The sequence below is a fragment of the Phoxinus phoxinus genome, assembly GCF_949152265.1.
Source record: "Phoxinus phoxinus genome assembly, chromosome: 7".
NCBI classification, from domain to species: Eukaryota; Metazoa; Chordata; class Actinopteri; order Cypriniformes; family Leuciscidae; genus Phoxinus; species Phoxinus phoxinus.
Window position 1 is genome coordinate 24,988,428 of NC_136882.1, and position 24,588 is coordinate 25,013,015.

Below are 24,588 nucleotides of genomic sequence, written 5' to 3' on the forward strand. Positions count from 1 at the left end.
ATACATTGTATGGGTCAAATTATCGATTTTTCTTTTATGTCAAAAATCATTTGGATAACCTATAATCAGATTTGTATTGGTCACCCATTGAAGGAAAAAACTGCAATAAAAAAAATGTAGAATTGTTTGCGTATTTTAAGTTTATGCAGTGTTAAATTAGATAAACCCACATTTTATGAGTAATCAATGCAGAAATGCATTTTTAAAGGGTTTAAACACAATATACTTGACACTGTGGAAACAACGGTAACATTATAACATTGGTGGAGCCTCTCTGCCCTCTAGTGGTTGAACCACAAACACAGAGAATATGGCACAGTTGCCCCAACATGTATTTAAATGCCACACTTTCTGTAAAACACATTTACATTACAGTAGATGCAAAATATCAAACCAAATGATGCCAGACCTTTGAACAGAGCTAAAACTTCACTGAAAATTCATGTGAAATGAACAAGCTTATTGCGCTTTAGCCCCGGGTCAATATAATTATGCATTTAAGAGAAATATGATATATTTATTGAGCATCACTGTTAAATAAGGGGTCATAAGGGGTTATTTTTAATATCATATTGCACTTAAGTGAACAAAGCAATTAAAATACATTGCAACACTGATATTTCAGAACACACACATACATACACACAAAAACTTGCATTGGTATACAAACCTCTTTTGGCCACACAATAAAGGCTAAGGTAATAAAACAAAAAACACAAATAGCAGCACAGATTCAAGTTTAAAAAAACAAAATGGAACAGCATATACAAAGAAAACAAAACATTCCACTTTACAGTCTTTTTCTCTCTTTTCTGGTCTAAAATCATATTTCTGGTACTGCATTCCAAAACTTTAATTTGTAAACGTAGCATTCCTATGTTCTCCATAACCACAATGAGCAATACAGACAGTTTATTTGCTTTAGTGTATAGAAAAAAAAAAGTGAATGTGTTTACATCTTTTATTCATTTGCACACAGCATCTGTGGATATAGCTTTTAAAAGGTGCTACAAAGTACAGACCAGAAAAGGTGTTTGTTTTTTTCTTACCACCAGTGGTTCAAGGATTTTAAGAACATTTAATTCCATGTGACTTGGAAGTTCTGGCATCAGAAATATTCTCCCAGACAGTAAAAGTTTGAATGAGGACTACAGAAATGTGTGAAACAGCACTGGGGACGAAACAAATACTGACCCATTGATTTAATCTTCCTGAAACTCTCTTGCAGCATAATGCAGTTCCATACTAGATTTATCTTGTGTACAAATATTCCTAAAGTCTTTATATTGCTCCATTCCAAGTCAAACATGAGCTGAAGTATTAAAACCATCATAATTAGACAAGCAATTGAAGTATGAACAATTGGGTGCAATTTTGTAACTTTTTTTATGATGTGATTCTTATTTCACCATTAGAGGGCGTACAATGTGATGTGCTGTGATCGGTTCATTCATATTTGCATGGCCTTTCATGTTATTAGCATTGTGTTTTCAAGTTAATTTTCACTTTGAACACACAATCTCAATCTCAAAGAGTTTTAAAACAATTAATTAATCTGAAAATCATTAAGCTGAAGTCCACTTCTTACAGTTATGGCTTAGGGAACAGGTTTGGTTTATTTTGTTTTGTTCATACTTTTATTGTAAAACATGGAGAATACCATTTAAAAAAAAAGAGTTGTGCAACTCATTCTCCAATAAATCATGTGACAAAAAAAAAAAATTAAGGATTTTTTGTAAATATCTTACATGGTTTACAGTAGCAACTGCAACATTTCTCTGCTCCTATTGTAAGTCACAGATGAGGCTCTTGTTGTGGTGGTGTCTGCTAACCCTGAATTGCACAACATGTCATTGAGAAACTACAGATTCTCAGTACAGACTGTCTCCGTGCTGTCAGTTTGAACCTAAAAAAAAAAAAAAAAAAAAGACCTCAGAGAGAGAGAGCTCAGAGAGTCTTCTGAGAATCTCTACTGGCAACAGGCCTGGGTATTAAAAACTTGCTGTTTTTGAATGCAAGAACACAGCTTGAGTGTACACCCCTCACATTGTAGTGTTGTACCTTTATAATACTCTGTGGTGTAGGGTTTGTTCCTCCACAACGATGTAGCTTGGTGAATAAGCACAGATCCACCTTTTGGATCGCAGTCTATGTACATTGCAGTCTCGATTTCATTGCAAAAGAATCTGCGGAAATCTTGAGAAACCACACTGTAAAAAAAATTCTCAGTCAGTATTTTTGTCATGTTTTACAATGAAAATATAGACTCTCGAAACAAGATAAAAATGCTAAATGTTATTTACTTACTGTAATTAATAAATGTAATGTGAAAATGTTAGTTGCTAAGATGCTGCATTTCATTGGCTCTGGACTTGCTTACCTAAATAGAATAATATATTACGTTTTTGAGAAAATATACCTACACTACCGTTGAAAAGTTTGGGGAAAATACGATTTTGAATTATTTTTTTAAAAGAAACTTTTATTCAACAAGTACATAATTCATTTGAATTATGAACAGAGAAGAGTCGACAGCTGGCAAAAAGAGAACGTTGGTCATAAAACGAGAATCAAGACTGGCTTGGCTTTTGTAGATGGCGAGACTTTAAGTGTTGTAAAAATGACTCAACAAGCGAGTAATAAGAGCCAGAGTCGAAGCACAACCAAAACAATGTTCTTTTGCAAAATGCATGCTGTTAAAGGAGAACTCCGGCGCAAAATGAACCTTTGGGAAAAAACTGTCTAGTGTGAGAAATCTTGGTGTCATTTTTGACTCTGAGCTTAAATTTGACCGGCAAATCAATGCTGTTGTTAAGAATAGTTTTTTTCATTTAAGATTAATATCTAAATTGAAGTCTATCCTCTCTTTTGATGACATGGAGAAGGTTGTTCATGCCTTCGTGTCATCCCGCTTGGACTACTGTAACGTGTTGTATCTGGGTGTGAGTCAGGCCTCTCTCTCCCGTCTGCAGCTTGTTCAGAACTCAGCTGCCAGACTTTTAACAGGTACTAAAAAGAGAGACCATATTACTCCGGTATTAATGAAACTACATTGGTTACCGATACGATATAGAATCCATTACAAAGCGTTATTGTATGTTTTTAAGTCTCTGCATGGTCTAGCATCAGAGTACGTTACTGATTTTATCAGTCGCTGTCAATCCAGTAGATCGCTGCGTTCAAATGATCAATTGCTCCTCATGGTTCCACGATCTCGTTTGAAATGTAAAGGTGATCGAGCTTTCTCTGTTGCAGCTCCTAGGCTCTGGAAGGACCTTCCTCTTTCTGTAAAATCTTCTCCTTCTTTGGGTGTTTTTCAGAATGCGCTTAAAACATATTTGTTTTCTCAAGCATATGAAAATGCTTTGTAATCTGTGTATGTTTGCATTGTTTTTATGTCTTGTTTTTATTTATCTCTTTTATATTTTCTGTACAGCACTTTGGTTCCACTTGTGGTGTTGAAAGTGCTCTATAAATAAAGTTGAGTTGAGTTGGTCTAATTACACATTGTTACCTAGTCAACCGTTATCTGAGATTTGTTTTCATGATTATCGAATGTAAATAGTTATATCTCTAAAAACAGTTTAGCCTATAACGCTAGTATAACGCTAGTATATTGGGCATTGAGTAATGACAAATAAAAATCGCTTGGTAATACCACTAACAAGGCTCAAAATAGCCCCACACTAACACGGTAGACTGTTTATACATACAGTCAACTTCGCGTATACAGGCAGAAGCCATCTTTGAAAAACAGTCTCTACCAGTCGATCTACGAACGCCGATCCAAGTGCGCTGAACTGTGTAGAATCTCATATGGTGCAGCGCATTTGGATCGGCATTCGTAGATCGACTGGTAGAGACTGTTTTTCAAAGATGGCTTCTGCCTGTATACGCGAAGTTGACTGTACAAATATCTTCTTATTAAACTGTCTGGACACTGTCAAAGTTCTCAATGCTTCGGTTTGAAGGTAGGGACCCTCATTATGCTACCGTGTTAGTGTGGGGCTATTTTGAGCCTTGTTAGTGGTATTGACAAGCGATTTTTATTTGTCATTACTCAATGCCCTATATACTAGCGTTATACTAGCGTTATTACTGTTACGTACTGTTACTGTTACTGTACGTAAACTGTTTTTAGAGATAAAACTATTTACATTCGATAATCATGAAAACAAATCTCAGATAACGGTTGACTAGGTAACAATGTGTAATTAGACCAAAGGTTCATTTTGCGCCAGAGTTCTCCTTTAAAGGGATAGTTCACCCAAAAATTAAAATTAGCCCATGATTTACTCACCCTGAAGTCATTCTAGGTGTAGGCTATATTACATTCTTCTTTCAGACAAATTAAAGTTATATTAAAAAATGTCCTGGCTCTTCCAAGCTTTATAATGGCAGTGAATGGCTGTTTCTGTTTTGAAGTCAACTATCCATCATAAAAGTGCTCCACACGACTCCGGGGGGTTAATAAAGGCCTTCTGAAGCGAAGCGATGCATTTGTGTAAGGAAAATACCTATATTTCAAACTTTATAATCTATAATCACTAGCTTCCGAGCTGGGAAGACTACCCCTGACCCGATGCACAATGTAATGACGAACGCGGAAGCTCAGAGGAAAGAACAAAACAAAACACTAAGTGCGAGAAATGTCAGAGGATTTCTATATAATAGAAGAGGAGCTTCAGTTTGTTGCACAGCCCTACTTAGTTAAACCGCGAGAGGCGTCTAAGCATACAATACTCCTACATCCTACCTACGTCATTTGAGTCACGGGTTACTCTTGTGGCGCGAGTCGACTTGCGCAGTATCATAGACAGTATATAAACTGGACACAGCGACCCCATACAGGTTTCAACGGAGAAAAGTGAAGCCAATTAGAAGCACTCACTTCCTGATGGCTGAGCGTAGTGCGCAGGCTCAAACTGAGCTTGACGACGTAGATGTGACGTGAGCAACCTGTCTGACAGTTGTAAGAAAAATCTGAATCATTCCCTTCCGAATCTCGCAGAGACGAAGAGCGTGAGTATTAGCTGTTCATGAGCTAGCAGCAGGAGCAACTTCTCATATCACTCTCTATGGGCTTCTCCCTTGACTTTATGCCTCCACGTCCCCCCCGATTGCTTGCTAGCTTCTCCGTCTGTCTATATGGTAATTTCTCGACTGTGCGACAGAGAGTCAAGTGGTTATGACGCAATCGTTAGCCTATTTTTACAAAAACTGCTTCTACAGGGCCATAACGTAAGATACAAGGTAATGGAGCCTTTTATACATTGTCGTGTTTCTTAAGAAAGAAATAATGGACAAATGGATTCTTTAAACGCCTCAGATGTAAAGTTATTCGCTGTCAAAGTGACGCCAAAATGAATGGGAGTCAATGGAATGCTAATAGCAGGTGATGGTCTGTTACAGTGGCGGCCCCCGGGGGGAAGCTTCAGTTTCCGGCGGATGGATTACCCCCTTGCGTAGTATGCGTATGGTAGTCTGGCGGAAGCTAGTTATTTTACATTATAAATTTATAAATATGGGTATTTTTCTAACATGGCTCTAACTATGCCTTTATTAACCAGAGCGTGTGGAGCACTTTTATGATGGACAGATGCACTTTTATGGACTTCAAAACAGAAATGGCAATTCACAGCCATTATAAGGCTTGGAAGAGCCAGGAATTTTTTTTTAAATATAACTGTCATATACACCTAGGATGACTTCAGGGTGAGTAAATCATGGGCTAATTTGCATTTTTGGGTGAACTATCCCATTAATATATATATATTAAAATAGAAAAGATAAAAGAGACTCCTTTCAAAAACATAAAAAAATCTTTCCAACCCCAAACTTTTGAATGGCAGATTTTATTGTATTTTTTTTTCAGCTTTGCCATCACTGGAATAAATTACATTTTAAAATAGACAACAATTGCAGGTATGTATCTTCAAATTAAAGTTTTCTCAACCAATTTTTGCTTTGTCGATTATCACTAAATTTTGTTTGATTATATGCTAAAAACTAGAAAAGTGATTAATTCTAAATATATTCTTTAAAAAGAATTCTAGATAATATGTAGGCTACTATATAATACAAGACAAAAATACTGCTCAAGGCAATGATTTTTTTTGCAGTGCAACAGGCTTCACGACAAGAAACTCATTAGAAGTTAAAAATGTGACCTACTCTTCCTCAAGTGGGCCGTTATGTATTATGTGTCCTAGTGCATGTTCCAAGAGATTTCACCAACGGACCACTTGGCTGGCATAGTCCTCAGTTGTGGTGACCTGAGGTTGGTTTTCCACACTGGGCTGTTTGCTCTGGTTGACTCGGCGCTCCCTAAGCCAGCGTCTCTCTTCCCGCCTCTTCAATCTCTCCTCCTGCCGCTCACGCTGGCGGATGAACTGGTATCTCTGTAGGAAGAGGTCCTTGGCAAACTCGTACAACTGCATATCCAGTAAATTCAGTTGCTCTATGCGGCTGCGCATGTCGTCGCGCAGCTCCACGTTGGCGGCGCGCGTGCTGTTGATCTGTGTAAAGGCTGAAATGAACCGCAGGCGAAAAGTGCGCTCGAACAGGTACTGCGTCTTGCGCTGGAACTCCGTCAGGCCATAGAAGGCCATGTTCTTCAGGTTACTCTTGGCGCTAGCCAAGAGAATGGGGTTCCGTTCGCTCTCGTTCATGGTGGAGAGGTTGTAGCAGCCCACCAGGCTGAGATCGGCCAGCATGCGCACCTGTCGGTTGTTGGCCAGGTTTGAAGGGCAGTCCATGAACTCGTTTAAAGTGACCCCCGACCAGTCGTCTCCGTTATAGCAGGTGGGCAGCTCGTCCTGTGTGGGAGAGCGGCCGTCACACATGTGAAGGGAAGTCTTCCAGGTGGCACCGCGCTGCACGTGCTTCCATTCGCTCAGGTAACGTGACACAGGGTCTCGCAGCATGGTGATATAGTAGAAGTTCCTGGAATGATAATCACAACGTTACTTCAATAAAGTTATCTTTTTATTTTCTCTTAAACAATTTAGTTTGTAATTCATGTTGTAGAAAAAAAGGTATTAAAGTCTCTTTGAGTAGGCAGGCTATTATAAACTTAAAGGTTTAGTTCACACAAAAATGAATTCTGTCATTACTCTCATGTCGTTCCAAACCCGTAAGACCTTTGTTCATCTTCGGAAAACAAATGAAGATACAAGGCCCAGAAAGGTAGTAAAAACATTGTTAAAATAGTCCATGTAACTACAGTGGTTCAACCTTAATATTATGAAGCGACGAGAATACTTTTTGTGAACAAAAAAACCCAAAATAACGACATAATTCAACAATCTAATGTCATTCTCCTATGCTGTTGACATAGTGTAAACAGTGCAGGGCTAGTTCTATGTCAGAACGTAGGCTCACTATTGGCCGACGCTGGTCATGTGTGTAATGTGTGTGATGTTGGCCATGAGCTGACATTCTGATGTAGAACCCAAGGGGGTAATCCATCCGCCGGAAACCAAAGCTTCCCCGGGAACGCCATTGGCAATCAAGCCATCATCTGCTGTTAGCATTCCATTGACTCCCATTCATTTTGGCGTCACTTGCCGTTGACGCAAAAATGGCATACATCCATCCACAAGCCGTTTGGCATACATCTGAGGCGTTTAAAGATTCCATTTGTCCATTATATATTTCTAAAGAAACACGACAATGTATAAAATGCTCCATTACCTTGTATCTTATGGCCCCGTAGAAGCAGTTTTTGTAAAAATAGGCTAACGATTGCGTCATAACCACTCGACTCTCTGTCGCACAGACCAGAAATTACCGTATAGACCGGCGGAGAAGCTCGCAAGCAATCGGGGGGTCGTGGAGACATAAAGTCCGATAAAGTCAAGGGAGAAGCCCATAGAGAGTGATAAAGTTGCTCCTGCTGCTAGCTCATGGACGGCTAATACTCACGCTCTCCGTCTCTGCGAGATTCGGAAGGGAATGATTCAGATTTCTCTCTGCACATCTACTAGAAGACTGATAACTGTCAGACAGGTTGCTCACGTCACATCTACGTCGTCAAGCTCAGTTTGAGCCAGCTTCTAATTGACTTCACTTTTCTCCGTTGAAACCTATGGGGTCGCTGTGTCCAGTTTATATACTGTCTAGAACCCAGAAGCGCTGCACTGTTCTTTACATCAACAGCGTAGGAGAATGACATGGAAGAGAAGAGATTGTTGAATAAAGTTTTTTTTTTTTTTCGCACAAAAAGTAATCCCATCGCTTCATAACATTAAGGGTGGAAATACTTTAGTCACATGGACTATTTTAACGATGTCTTTACCACCTTTCTGGGCCTTGAAAGTTGCAATGATGTTGCTGTCAATGGAGGGACAGAAAGCTCTCAGATTTCATCAAAAATATCTTAATTTGTGTTCCAAAGATGAATAAAGGTCTTACGGGTTTGGAACGACATGAGGGAGAGTAATTAACGACAGAATTTAGATTTTTGGATGAACTAACCCTTTAACTACAGGTTAGGGCTGCAAGATTTGGGGACAAAATCTTCTTTTCATTTGCTAACGCTTCTCATAAGAAGTATGGTGCATGTCATATTCCCAAATGCACATTAAAGCAAATTTGTCATTTATGTTATTGGAAAAAACATGAATGTCTCAACGTAAAAACATACTTTATTAGTACATTGCTAAACTACAATTTGTCAGGCGTACACTTGGATCCTTGTGGTATTTTAAGTCATTTTAGCAACTTGCTAGCAATTTAATTAGTTATTTATGTTGTAGAACAAAAGTTTCTTCAAGTACCGTAAACAACAGACTTTGTTACTCATTACTGAAAACTAAAATAGTAAAATTAGTATAAAAAACAACTCTAAAAACCCACAAGAAATTCCAGTGGGTATCAATAGAGAATAAACCTTTCTGGTAAGCAAATTAGCATAATGAATAAACAGCTCTATTCTGCAGAGCTTTATGTGTTATTCTTTTTAATGAAAATCTGTGATAACTTCTTTGAGTCCGTTGCAATTTCAGATGTCGTTCTGCCAATATCTGGCGCAGGTCCCAGCTGATGGGGTCGGTTCAGCCAGGTCCTGGGGGCTGCACTGGGGGGCGTTTTCACACTCCAGGTGGGACATTGTCTGTACTTCTCCGCAGCTACGTGTGTCGTCTGTCTGGTTGTTCCATGTTTTCATAAGTGCTTCGCACCTCCCCTGTTCACCTCGTAGTCTGTTGAGGGTCTTCCAGGTTATACAGTGTGGTAACTGTGATGAACCTTATCAACGTGTCAACTAACCTCAACATTTCAGTCATACAATGTAGGCTAATCCAATAGCACTTTCAGCACAGAGCGGCTGCAAAATGGGACATATTCTTTTTACACGCATCACTGCGTCTCTTACAGAGAAAGACCATCTTTTCAATCCTTGTAAGCCAGAGGACAGCCACAGTAGAGTGACAAAAATTAAACATGTCTCAATTAATTGTCTTCAGCAGTGCAGCATGGAGGATATTTAAATAGTGATAGGCCTATACTGAATAAATACATTTAAGAATTTTTTTTTTACATTTTCAATTTTGAATACACTACTCACAATATTTATACGACACAACGGCAAACGTATGCGAATTACAGTAGGACACATCTAGCTTGTCCTACTAGTTTAGCATAGCACTAAATGTTCCATTCCCAACCCATTTTACGGAGACCACAATCGGCCAGATAGGTAACAACTTAACAAGTCGTAACCACAACTTATTAATTTGTACCCTTCATTTTAGTAAAATTGTGGCAACGTTGTACTTATTTGTTTCCTCATTTTAGTTTAGTTAAATCATGGACAAAATTGAAATAAAACAAGGGAACAAATTAATAAAATGTAGCCATAGCCATGAATTCAAAAGTTGTGTCAACCTATTCTTAATTTGTTTCCCCTTGCATGTCATGTGGGGGGCTCTGTACATTGTACTTTAATCGTGTTTTTCTTAATGAAACAATATGGATTGTGGAAACTGACTGAATGGGAAAAAGTGTGTTCATGCCAGAAGGGACCCAGTGCAAATCAAAGTTTGCTAAAATGATGCCTAAATAGTATAGTGACTGAGACAGATCAGACACAATTATTTGTTATATTTAACAAATGTAGTTAATTAAGACCTGTTTGTATCACACTCATGGCTGTTTGTTGTTTTGCTCATAACTGGAGTCCCTAATCATGCAGATTTTGTCTACATGCTCTTAGTAGTACTGTACAGTAATAAAGTTATTTCCCATACCCCGTAATTGATCATTTCTTAGATTAACACTCAGGGCCCTATTTTAACGATCTGAAACGCAAGTGTCAAAGCGCAAAGCGCAAGTAACTTTGTGGGCGGATCCCGGCGCTGTTGCTATTTTCCCGGCGGGATAAATGCCTCTTGCGCCTGGCGCAAATCTAAAAGGGGTTGGTCTGAAGTAACTTCATTATTCATAGGTGTGAAATAAACTATAAATTATTCGTAACGTGAAATAAACCAATCAGAGTGTCCTCTCACATTCCCTTTAAGAGCAGGCGCGCTTGTTCCATGGCGGATCGCTATTATAACGGCGGATTTGCCAGGCGCACACCAGGAGCAGTTCACAGCCAAAGAGACCGACGTTCTCGTCAGGACCGTAAAACACAGAGAAGTGAGACTGGGGATGATGGGAGAAACCCACCCAAATTAGCCTCGGTTAAACAGGCGTATAATTTGGGTAAATGTGTAGCCTAATCTAGATTTAAAAAAAAAAATCTAGATAGATCTTTTTCACATCTTCACGGACACAACAATGATTTCCCTCGTGTGTTAATATTTTTCCTTAATAATGTATGATTTGCAAAAATGAAAACTGCTGCGTCTGTTTATAATTATTAGAGAATCAAAGTGTATGCGCGTTCTTCACACGCTACATAATGGCCAAGCACGCGCCCTTAAAATACCATATCACTAACGCGCAACGCGCCACTGTCTTTAGACTGTTTTTTTTCTGGTCAGTGGCGCAATTGCTTTCTAAAACTGGAAAATAGCACCAGGGAAGTTTTGCGCCGGAACACGCCTCCTCTTTGCGCTGAACCGCCCCCGCGAGCGCAAGTTCATTCCCTAATTTACCGACGTGCGTCTGTGGAGGGAAAAGTCCGCTGTGCGCGGGTGCAAAATAGGAATGATACATGCGTCGGTGTACAAAGTCAATTGCGCTGGATGCAAGATAGGGCCCTCAGTGTTTGCTGGACAAACAAGTTAATTGATTGTATTAATTCTGCTACATTAAGTTAATTCTATTAACTGATCCACATATTTATAAGTAATTATAACTAGTTATAATTAATTTGCTAATTTGCTACAATAGCTACAGTATTTGGTTATTTTTAGGTTTTTGGCTATCTTACTAAATTGAAATGCCAACGTGGTCTAATTGTGTGGCATCATTTAGATTAAAGGCAAAATTTTTCACAAAATTCACTTTTGCATGATGTTTGAACATATGTTTGTCAGCAGTGTGTGTATACAACCACCCTATAATGGTAAACATCAACCCATTCCTCTTTTTTAATCCCCATAAATCATAAGCAGTGTCTCAGAACAAGCCGTTTGCAGATTCTAGCAGTGTGACATCACAAATTATTAGGTCCCGCCATGACTACTGACAGACTCTGCCCTATTAGCATAGACCCCACCCTGAGTGAGATGTACACACTCCGCCATGTTTATCTCCTCGCCAGAGCATTTAACAGCAGCATTCAAGTAAGAAATGTATTCTTACTAAAGATGCTAAAGTTATTCAGTCAAGAGCAGTGAGTGATTTTCTGCTTTTCTTTTGTTGTTTGATTCATATTAAGTGAACTGTAAAAATCATAAGTACTGTATATTACGCTGCTTTCACTTTAATACACAGATCTAATATACACATAGAATTTCTTTACTTGCTGTTTACGTTCAAAGACATAACCAAATGATACGCGTTGGTGTTTAATGTTTTAACCCTCAAAAAAACTTTTACTTTTGCATCCTACTGAGTGCCTGGACTTGGATTTTTTTCCAATTCTTTTTTATGAACATTTAACCCTTCCAAGAGCACTAGAGGATACAAGGGATACGAGCAGCGCTCCAGCTCCCCTTTGTCTACATAACCGACTGTGTTTATGTGAATTTTGTGTGTTTTTGACATAACCATGAGTGTATTTGACAGTTTAAGCGCAATAAGACGTTTTAACTAGCTAGTGGTATTAACTAGTTAGTAATATTAACTAGCGATTTCTTTTTACTTATTCGATGCCCCATATACTAGCACTATAAGCTAATCAGTTTTTAGAGATAAAACTCTTTACATTCGATTATCATGAAAACACATCCCAGAGAACGATCGACTCGGTAACCATGTGTTATTAACCCCCTAGGTTCATTTTGCGCCGGAATTGTCCTTTAAAAAAGCAAAAAGGGTCCATTTTTATTTCTTCGCTTTATCTAAATGTAAAAGTTTGTATTAACAGAAGTCACAGCTGTATTTGACGCTGTAAAGAACGGATAAAGGTATAGCCAAAGATTCAGTAAATTAGATCACAACTGTTATATTTTGCGCTTACGTTTGAAAAACACGTGAGGGAACAGATGCCACCTAAGTGTTATTAGCAGCAGGCCGATGCATTAATGAAGAGAGAGGAACTAGGCACAGTCATGGTCTGATGGAGAATGGGACTGAAGCAGGTGGCGACTGCCTCTGTGCTGGGAAGAATAGTGAATGAGGCAGTTCTGATGTTCCCCCAGAGATGACAGACACCTGGGATAGAGAACGCAGCATCTCTCTCACCTTCTCTGACTCCAGAAGCTTTCAAGGGCTTTGACTGAAGTGTACTTCTGACCAGATAGTTTGTGTTTTTAGTAATCTGGAACTGATTTAATACCAGTCCATGTCAGTCAATGACCTGCAAGATTTAAATTATTGTTTAAAAGTGAACATTTGGCCCAATGTAGTTTTAGTATTACTGTATATAGCCTACTATAATACTATGTACTATTATAGTATTTATTCATATTTTGAATTCACTTTTATTTTTATATTTTCAGTTTTCATAACTAATGAACCTAATTGTAAAGTGTTACCACAATAACAACTGATTTAGCCCATTTAAAGCAGGGCTATGCAGTTTCGGGTTTTTGCTTTTTGCTCGCAAGTTTCTCTATAGAGCTTCCCCTAGCTTCGGAATAGATATTTGACAACACTGTCGAAAAACGTGTTGTCGACTCTCAGATACCAGAGGCTAGTAGAGCAACGACATCAAAGCAGACGGGACATTCTTTAAAACGTCTTCTTCATTCGCTGTGGGTTCGAGCAGCGTGAGGGAGCGCTAAATGACAGAATTTTTGCAGATTTCTTTTTTTTGCCGTAAAGCAATTAGTTACATCGCGAGACCTGATATCACGCGATACTTCCTGATGTTGCGGAGATTACCTAAAGATTACGGAGACCTTTTTTTCTCTCTCTGTGGATAGATTTTTTTGTGGGCTAGTGTTGAAACCAATTTTGATTTCATGCAGACTTTATTGGTGAAATATGTAAATTTCTTAGCCACCCCTTCTGCCCTGTTTACCTTTGTTCAGACAAACAGGAAAACAGTTGACATGCCGCACCATGCAAAAAAGAAAAAAGTTCTTATTTGTAATCGTGTTTGTAAATTAATCTGGATTGGAGAAATTATTCTAAAAAGAAAGATATTCTGTGCATTACTTTTAAATTCTTATGTGAGAATACGTTAAACTACAAAGAATGGTGAGGAAGTATACATAGAAGTGATGCTCGTATTTGTAACTGTGTCAGTGGGAAATCAGTAGCTAGCATTACACGATGATGTTGTGTGGGAGAGGAGACGTGTCAGGGTTTAGCGCACACACACACACACAGTATAGAGGGGTGTCGGGCTGTAGGGAGTGATTAGAACCCTGCCGGCAGCAGCTGTATTCGGCTCGTCTTTCAGAGTGGGTGGAGTGCAGACACTCTCTCATTAGCCTGTCCCAGGGACACAAGCACATGCAGGAAGTGGTGTCGGAACAAGCCGACTGCAAAAAAGGTCATAGTGAGCGCCATCAGTGTCACAGTATATTAGCCTCAAACGGCTCCAGCCTGGCCCTTTACCTCAGCCAAGCAAAGCCCAGGCGCAATTGTGGTGAGCCGTGCTTATTACTTCCTGCTCGATAATACGCATTTGAGTCATAGCCCACAAACATTCCACGAAGCACCCATTTCTGCCCACAAAATGTTACTGAATAACTGGGAAATGTCTTAGAATATACTGCCTGTCTCTCTTGACTTACAGTAGGAATAATTGGGAAAAAAAAGTGATATTAAAGTTTAAAATTAAATAAATAACTGACACTTATGTTGTCACTGTATTACAGCCAAACAAAATATTACATGGAGTAATACAAAATATTACATATAACATATTACAGAAATGTTAGGAAAATACTTGTTTAATTCAAATAATTATGAATCATTTAAATGTATATGTATAGCACTTTTTTTACATTAAACATTATATTAAATTATATGTGTATATATAAAATGTTCATTATATATTTTAAATCCTCGGAACCAAGTTTGAACCCCCTGCACTAATAGTTTTTAAATATCCTTTATGAATACATGTTGGATGCATATGGACTCATATTTCATTGTACAATATACCGTTCAAAAGTTTGTGGTCATTAAGATTTATTTTAAAGTCCCCATGAAGATTTTTTTGGGCTTTTAGTGTGAATATGTTAGTCTTACTGTTATCTATAAGCAATAGTGTGCTCAAAAACAATGATAAAATTCACATAAAGGATATAAGCATTCAAAACTTACAGTCTCTCACGTCCGCCGATATGGATCAAAAAATTTGATGACATCACTCTGCACTTTAGCTTCTCATCAGATTTTCAGTCCAATCAAATGCTCTCTAGATTCTAAAGCGTCCCGCCCCCAAATAGACGCTGAAGCTACGGCTAAAATCGGGCACTTGTTCACACATTTACTATTTACATGGTGAAGGGCATAGGGAACGATTTAGACAGTGTAAATGTTTTCTTTACTTTTAAGAAAAAAGTTTTATTTCTTAAGCATATGTTTAAACAATACTGTATGTAAATGTAAAAATAAATAAAAAATCTTTTGACTTTTCTGTAAAAAACAAAAGTCATTCAGGTTTGGAATTAACAAGAGGTTATAGTTTTGAGTGAACTATTTCTTTAAGGAAAGTTTGCAGCAAACAAGCAAAAATAGCCCAGTCGTTCATCTAAAGTAGACCCAGGCAAATGTGTTTAGAGATTACTTGAGGTTTACCAAATGTCTGAAATCAGAAGCCGAGTGAAGCTCTTTAAATCCAGGGAGAGTGATCGTGGAGTGGAACAATGTGTCTCAATAAAACTCGGTTGTCAATTGACTAGAGGCGACATGCCAAACACAGCACAGCTCAGCACAGCAGATTTCAGAGTGCAGTAACTACAGGAAGCATGACAACAGGTGAGACTGAAGAGAGGAAATGTCACAGAGCATTAATGAGTGACTCGAGAAAACTCCTCTGAGGAAATAGACATGCAATGTTCAAACTAATGTGGACCCTTGGTTTCAAATGAAAACACCAAAAGTGCTACACATGGGGAAAAAATAACATCATTAATATCTCAAAAGTCTCCTATACAGTACTGAGATTAAACCGAGAGCAAATGGAGCGTTTCGCTTGCATCTTCTGCTTCTCAGATTGTTCTATGCACCATCATTTTAAAGCTTTATATTGTAATTAAATAACTCAATTAAATCTCCTGAACTATGAAAGAGCAAGTCTTACTGCTACTCAACTATGTGCAATCAACCGAATAAAGTACAGCACCAAACAGGAACAGAAAAGTACTATAGCATTATGCTAACAAAAACAGTCCAGATAGAGATCTCCATTCTCTAGCTGTGTCAGTTTCAGACCTGTGTGTTCTAAAAGCCTGTAATTTGCCACAATGGTGCAATCACACTCTGCTATTGTCTATCCAATTACATGCTACCAAAGAGCCAAATGATATGCTTGATACTAACAGAGGGTTTAACTTTCTCTTTTGACCTGGCAAACGCTTGCTGATGAGGAAAAAGGCTTGAAAAAGCCCAGTCTTTTGTCTGTTGCTTGAAGTGTTGTGACTTTTTAAGTGGCCATATCAGCTAAGAGACAGAGAGAGAGAAACAGACCATTTTCTTTAGTACTCCTTACAGGATACATTTCGTAGCTTATTACTTTTTGTATGAGACAGCAGTTTGATTCAGCTGCAGAGCACCTGTTTTTCTGCAGTAACATCTCCTCAAACTCAGATGTGCACATCTTTTTGTCTGGCCGTCCTGCATCTGATGCAGTGTTCACATGCAGCTGAGCAATACATATACCAAAAAAACTGACTATTTTCACTTTTTGTACTGTTGAGTTTTTGAAAATTCATGTGCACAAAAGGTGATAATAATATGGTCATGGCTTGGAGCAGACTGGCCATTACACTTTGGGTGGGAGATGAGTTCAACAATTTAAGGGTCTGTCTTATTCTTTATTAATGTTATGATGAAAACTAATATGTTGGCCAATATCATAAATCAATGCAGTTTTTGTCTGTTTTTATATACACATATTCAGAGTTGTATATGCTGCAAATCAGACATTAAAACAGTGGACTACAATAGATGGACAAATACAAAGTTCTGTCTTGAAACTCTAGATGGCGCAGACTGATAGGTCCTTAACTCAATCTGCTTTCAATCACATAATTCTCTATAGGGCACAGCTGATTGGTTCCTGCTGTATCAGTAGCCAATGAGCTCACATGCTCAACCTTCAAATACTTGATCAGTGTCTGCTATAGCAGTTTGCTGCACGCTTTCAGAAACCTTCCCCAGCTCCACCTGTATAAATCAACCGCATGTCTTGCTCAAAGCAGTGTGTCATGTATGGCAGTAGCAAGTCCTGTACTTGGAGCATAGCAGATTTATTCCGCCAAGACCAAACATATTAAAGGGGTGGTTGATTATGATTTCACCTTTCTAACTTTAGTGTGTAATGTTGCTGTTTGAACATAAAAAACATCTGCAAAGTTACAACGCTCAAAGTTCAAAGCAAAGGGGATATTTGCTTTTAAAGAAACTGCTTTTTAAGGACTTACAACAAACGGCTGGTAGGGACTACACGACATTCCTCCCGGGTTAGTGACATCACGAACCCTAAACTTTACATAAACCCGCCCCCTGAACACGATTTATAGATTATTAAGACAGAATATGCTAATCAATGACTAGAAGATAACTACACATAAGCTACATAAATTCATCAACTAGCATTATTCCTTTTGCATTCTACATGTTGTCACTTCTTCTTGAGTCTCTCCATCTTTCTGACTCCGATTTGAACATAAAAGGCTAAAAGTTTCAGTGCATGTCTGTGTGAGGAGGTAATCAAAGCTCCGCCCTCTGCAGCAGCTCATTTGCATTTAAAGAGACAGGCACAAAAACAGTGCGTTTTTGCTCACCCTCAGAAAGTGACAACTTTAACATGCTATATAAAAATATCTGTGGGGTATTTTGAGCTAAAACTTCATATACACACTCTGGGGACAACACAGATTTATTTTACATCTTGTGAAAAGGGCATTATACCACCCCTTTAACTGGTTATTACCTTTGGAAACCCGCCATAAAAAGATTAGTATCACTATATATATATATATATATATATACAATGTTTCAAATATACAGTATTTTGCACAGTCAAAACCTTTGCACACAGTTCGTCCAAAGACTTTTCAGTCGATTGTCTGTGGACAAAAGTATCTGACACATCCGTTGCAATTGTGACAGTAAAGATTTCTGGTTAGGGTGATGTGTCTTCTCCAGTCACCTAGGAAAGCTGATGTTTTTACAGTGCACAGAGACAGCATTATGATTGAGGCTGAGAATGCACTCAGCACCTCTGTTGACTTCTGCCCTTTCCTCATTCAGTTTTCTTCCTGTGTCTCACAGCCATCAGTTATCCCGTGGGACCTCAGACCTTTCCTCTAAAGGTTGCTGGATTAATCACGCCTCTGATTCTGCTGTATTTCGCACATATCTGAACCCCCCCCCCCCTCCACTTCTATCTCTTTTCCTCCACTCTGCATCCATCTATCACTTATTCTGTCACTGTCCCCGTCTCCGGTTCTTTTGCCTTAATTATTGGTATCAGATATGACATTTTGTCTCAGTACAAGGATATTTTCTGTGAAATTATATTGGACCAGAGGATAAACCTACGGATAAGGAGGATCTTTCAGTGCTGTCTGAGGCAAAGAACAGAGGATAATAACTGTACTGAAAATAAAAGTCATTTTCCTTGTAAATAAACTTCAGATCTGTATCAGTAATTAAAGTGTTGTACATGAAGACACAGTAGCAGAAAAATATATGCATTTTCATGACAAAAAAAAATAATAACCCGTGTATCCATTTTGTCAGTGATATCTTTCCTGTCTCCTTTTCCTTTTAAAGACCTAAAGAACCTGGAAAGGTAAAAAAAAAAAAATCTTAATAGTTTCTGTAGTATTCATGATTTTTATATTGTGTTGTAAACAGAAACAGAAATTGTGATAGTCTTTTATTCCGTGACATATGTGACATATCCGAGTGAAACAGCTTCTTGAACAAGAAAAAATGTATAGGGCGTGACTTGATTTTATCCATTGAAAATGGATTGGATGGTTGTGGTTTGTTATTGCTGTGATCTCATGTGACTGACAGGTGATCCCACCCTCGCGCCAGTAAACAGTCATCAGAGAAGAGGAAATTATTTTGATCAAAGATTACAAGGGAATACAGATTAATAAAAACAATGTGCATGGATAAATTATTCATAATAAATAATGCATTAAAAACAATTCATGGTGACTTTAACTCTTCCTTAATTAATATTTTGGCTCATTTATGTTTCAAAAAGTTATCAATAGAGTGTACTGTCAGATCTGTTTATCAAATCAAAGCAAAAAAAGGGATGGCCCAAAAGCATAAATACATAATGGGAAATGGGAACATTAACTAAATTATTTACAAAATTATCTGTAAATTATAGCATAAACAAATATTGTAAAAATATTTTAAAAAAATAGTTTTTGTAAAAATCTAACAGAAGCTCTGGCTTACAGGTGAAACTCGAAAAAGTGTAGTATTGTGCAAAAGTTAATTTATTTCAGTAATTCAACTTAAAAGGTGAACCTAATATATTATATAGACTCATTACATGCAAAGTGAGATATTTCAAGCCTTTATTTGTTATAATTTTGATGATTATGGCTTACAGCTTAAGAAAACACCAAATTCAAAATTAGAATATTGTAAAAAAAGATTTTAAGCTGTAAGCCATAATAATCAAAATTATAATAAATAAAGGCTTGAAATATCTCACTTTGCATGTAATTAGTCTATATAATAGTTTCACCTTTTAAGTTGAATTGCTGAAATAAATGTTGACTTAATGATAAACTTTTGCAAGATATTCTAATTGTTCGAGTTTCACCTGCATTTACGAGCTACAAACATCTGACTGAAGAAATAACTTAAGATAGCTTCCACAACTACAAAAAATACTACTTTCCAGTCCAGTTTGTCAACTATAAATCTTTGTGCTTTGTCTTCGTCAAATGGTTTAGGGCTGTTGAATTTTCATTGTTCTTCTAAATGTTGTGTTAAGCAGTCAAAAGGTTTTTATTCGGTAGATCTGCGCTTGCCTCTAGTGGATCCTCAGGCCAAACAGAAGCTGTAATCCCAATACAGTTCCCGAGCACTCCTTCCCTCAGGCCAGAAACTGCATTACCATCTACAGTACATGCTCAACCAAGTTCAAATGATGAAGAAAACACAGTCCGAAGCAAACGAGGGCACACAAGGTATAGAGTCAACATAACATGGCAATTGTAACCCGTTTGACTTACACAATGTGACATATTTAGTGGAACACGATATACAACAACAAAAAATGAATGCATCATGAAAATTTATATAACTTGTGGTCAGAGGAGACTGATGACATCAGCCAAAACAGAAAATATTTTGAGAGGAAGAGCAAGTTATATCTTTACAAATATTTTTTATGAAAGACTACAAAGACAAAGATTTTTTTTCTTTAGCATAACATGAAGCACAATCACCCTCAACAGAATCAAGACATGGAAATTATTTTTAGACTTAAGTGTAAGGATGATGGATACAAGGGGTAAGGCAAAAGTAATGCATATTAAAGAAGTCATTGCACTTAAGATTTCACATTCTGCAGTGACATTATAATAGACATGCTGCCCTAACAGCAGAAATGACATTCACAATCCTCAGTCTCAATATCATTAGTGCTCTTTCTGGAACACAGATACAAAGGGAACCATATAAAAAAGAAAACTGACAGCATTTTCCCTTGCACAATAAAGTTTGTATACATTGTAATGTCTCCTAAAAGCTCCAATTAACAGTTTCAGATGAATGTTAAAGAGAAATCTTGACAAAACGGTTCTTCTTTTAGTGCATTTGAATTAGCATATGGTTATAATATATGGTTATGGCTGAGAGCTTCTGTCAGGTTTTACTGGGATAAAGTGAATTTACTAAAAGTTTGGGATAAGTAAGATTTCTTAAGAAAATAATACTTTTTTTCATCAAGGATGCATTAAATTGGTCAAAAGTGATTTATATTTCAAATAAATGCTGTACTTTTAAAATTTATTTTCATCAAATAATCCTGAAAAAAATCCATCACAGATGTATCACAAAAAAATCAAGCAGCATAACTGTTTTCAACATTAATAATAATAAGCAGAACCATGCGATACTGAAGAAGACTGAAGTAATGGCTGCTGACAAAAAAAATCAGTTTTGCCATCGCAGGAGTAAACATTTTAAAATATATTACACAGTGTTGGGTAAGTTACTCTAAATTTGTCAACATTGCAAGAATAAACATGAAACTGCTCTTTCAATTCTTCCAAATAAATAATATAAAATTGCATAAATTGTTCTTGAACTGATCAAAGTATTTAAAGGGAAAAGGCCACATTAAAAACATCCATTTTAACATGAAATTACATTTTGATGTTAAATCCACTACTGTTCAATAAATAATTGTTCAATCTATACAGTATTTAATGCAATTAGGCCTACATCAGAAGTAAATTTATTAAATTACAAAAAAAAAAATAAGAAAATTCATTACTTTTTACAATAGAAAACAGTCATTTAAATTTTACATTGCATTACAGACTTCTAAAAACATTAAAAATATATATATATCAGACCCTAAACTTTTGAACATGTAATAATAAATATGTATTTTAGGCAATGATCATATTTTAATCTTCGTGCAATATACCTGCAAATAATTATATGAAATCATCCAATTAATTATGTGAGTCTATGATGAGATCTAATATGATGGATACCCCTTATCTGTCATATTAGAACAGAACTGCATCATGTGTGCATATGTTGCCCAAGATATAGTCTGACTCTCAGCTGATCCACGTCTAATACGACGCCTTTCACAGCATCCCCATATATAAGGTCCATTCAGTATTATCAGTAACAAGAAATATTATTTGTGTTTATTTGAAATGTTGTTTTATTAGGCTGCCTACTTTCCCCAGTTATCAGGGAATTGTTTATTACACTATTTCAAAAGCAATTTAGCCCTTCCATTAAATTCTCATAAATGTCTAGAAAAGCCGAATGATATTTAATAACCAAAAGAGAGTTACATTTTGCTATTAAACTTTCAAACTGACTGAAGGTGTTTTATTTTCTACTCGTACTTATCCTCTTTATTGCAGTTTAAAAAGGCATAACAAATCTAATGAGCCATCTGGCAAATGGAAAATGACACAAACATGAGAAAAAATGGAATCTGTGCCCATCTGCAAAATGGTTGATCCCATGATGCTGTCCCTAAGTAAAAGTTTCCCAAAATAAAAATACTCTGATAAACTACAGACACTTAAAAAATGTTGTTAAGTAAAGTAACAAAGTACTAAATACTTTGTATTTGCAACTTAAATCATGACACAAGTCTGATGAAACTAAACTGACACATTCAGATGGACTAAATTGTGGATACTAATGTACCCAACATGCGCTCATCGGTTTCTTCTCTGTAGTCTTACACTGAAACAGTAATGCGCTCATTTCTGCTGCTCGGCAATCTTCTCCCGTTGTCGCTCTTGACAGAATGGAGTGAGAGCCTGGAAACATGCATTATTTGTAACGGATATCATTCCCTAATGGTGCCTGTACTCCCTCTGGCAGACCATAATGGACCGTTTTCCAGACTCTCTGAATCTCCTTCTGTCTCTTTGATAGTGACGGAATGGGGATGACATGTCACCTGGGAATGAGAAACAAGAGGAACGAGGGGTCCTTCATTTTCTTGTCAGGAAGCTGGCATTAAGGTTAGTTGACATGGTGCGCATACTGAAAATGGCACTGGCTGGCAGTTACAATGCAGCAAGAAAAACCTGCCCTTCGGCTCAGGAGCATCACGACAACCGCATCACTGTTCAGAGCACATAAAGGTGGACCAGGTACTCTTCTCCGGCTGAAAATGTTTTGCTTAAAGTAAACAATAAAGTAATGCATTCAATAAAAGTAAGGGCCCAATCAATGTTGTTTTGAACCCCTGTTTTCATATTTACAAAAATATTGTTGAGGGAATGACATGATGATGAGCAAACAATGACAGATTTTTTTTATTTTTCGGTAAACTGCCACTTTAAAGTGTCTTTTAAAGCAATTGCATGTTTGTCAGAAGGCAAAGACGGTAGTTCAGGTTTGTATTCTCCAAATCTTAGGAGCACAGAGAAAATAAGACAATGTGAATGCCTTCAGTATACTATATAAAATATATTGTGCTCCTTTTGAGAGGAAATAACAAGTCTGCTTTTGTGTGAAACACAGGAAAGCACTCAATACATGGTGATGCATACTTTTGGTTCTGGTGGCTCTCAACACCACCAATCCGTTTTTAGAGACTCAAATCATCTCAAGTTTTCAAAAGAACTGGAAATGGATCAGCCATAAATCAAGCCAAGTCAACTGAGTACCAGTACCCAATTAGCATATTACATATTAATCATCAGGGGTGTCACACCCACTTCCAGTTGTAATAATCCACCAAATCCAGGTCCTTAATCTACTTTGATCCACCATGAATGAAAAACAAGCATTTTTGTCATTACTGAGTAGTATCAAATACTTTAGATATAAAAATACTGTGCATGCATATTACTTATAAATGGGAGAAAGTGCAATGCACAATATGGCGGAATAAGTCCTGCCTCAAAACTAAAAGAGCCAAAGTCATCGCGTCACTGCAGCTGCCGTTAGTCAGTGGGTGCTTCTCAATATCCCTCCTCGTCTCCGACTCCGTCCTCCATCCTATGACCCGGAAACCGATCGAGCTCAGCCATCTTGAAGGACATCTCGATTCTCAAATTGCACTGCGAGGAGGCGAGGATCGAGGAGTGAGGAGGCTTCCTGAGGAGTCATAAGCGAGGATACACTGGTGTATCCTTTGCAGAAGTTTTTTATCGACTAAACGTGACGCACGTATCAATTCTCCTCCCCCTTCACATCGGTCACAATCATTTTAATTGCAGTTTATGTTTAATTTGCAGTTTATATAAACCACACATCACACATATTTCAACAGGGCATCTTGCTTTATTATTATTTATTATGAATGAATTAAATAACCAAACTTCAACAACGTAGGGCAGATCCTTTGAGCGCTGCTGATGCCGCTTTGAAGTGACGCTCGAGTGATCAAGTGTTCCAATGTAGAAAAAAGCTTTCATTCGATTCCTACGTCCTCCTTTTCTTTCCTTGCAGCCTTCCCTCGCGTACAGGGGGTGGAGCTGAGACTCGAGGAAAGGAAGCGAGGAAAGGAAACGAGGATGCACAAATAAGAATTGAGAAGCACCCATTTCTAACATGAATAAAACTAAATATAGTGAAAACATACAAAATAAAACATAAAAATTAATGGATGAAGCTAGAATAAAAGCTTTAAATAAAAGTAGAATAAAAGTTTTTTTTAAAGCAGAGGGTTTGTTCTTTCTTTGGATATATTGCATGTTCAGATATTCATACAACAAATATTCTGGTGGCCATGACATTTTTGTGTAAATGATTTAAAAAAAAATGCTAGCGGTGGCTGGCAACTTTTTTTTTTAAACCGCTGGCGGGGAAAGAGTTAATCTAGTTTTTTGCATATAGCATATAGACACCTCAAAGCTAACAGACATGGAACATCCACAAGAATTACAATTTTAATTCCATAGGGTTCTTAATGATGTCTCAAACCCATTCTTTGTTGTGCGGAAACATGAATGTAATTTCCTCACTGGTCATTTAGGCCCACTGAGGTCAAGGCAGGAAAATGAATGTGGCACATTTCACAGAGCAGCAGGTACTTCCTCTGATTAAGTTTAGCTTCACTCAGCATCACCACAAAGCAGAGTATTTGCATGCATTGTATTAAAAGCATTCCTTCTGCGCAAGAATCAATATCTTTGCTTAGAGAGAGAGAGA

The 24,588-nt window shown here is 37.5% G+C and overlaps 1 protein-coding gene across 2 annotated transcripts in view; it reads right to left on the reverse strand.

Annotated features, from left to right (window-relative positions):
* Positions 1 to 339: 339 nt before the first annotated feature.
* The window catches only part of hs6st3b (heparan sulfate 6-O-sulfotransferase 3b), a 64,596-nt gene continuing 40,347 nt past the window's right edge, over positions 340 to 24,588 (reverse strand). The window contains exons 2-3 of one of the 2 annotated variants that reach the window (XR_013798279.1): positions 6,175 to 6,945; positions 340 to 2,210 (exon numbers count right to left, since the gene is read on the reverse strand). Coding sequence is in view for 1 of the 2 variants with exons in the window: in XM_079618403.1 (XP_079474529.1) it covers positions 6,231 to 6,945 (715 nt within the window). In the remaining variant the exon portion in view is untranslated. Of the gene's footprint in view, positions 2,211 to 5,849; positions 6,946 to 24,588 lie in introns of those variants that run through there. The other variant, XM_079618403.1, reaches the window with a different exon arrangement.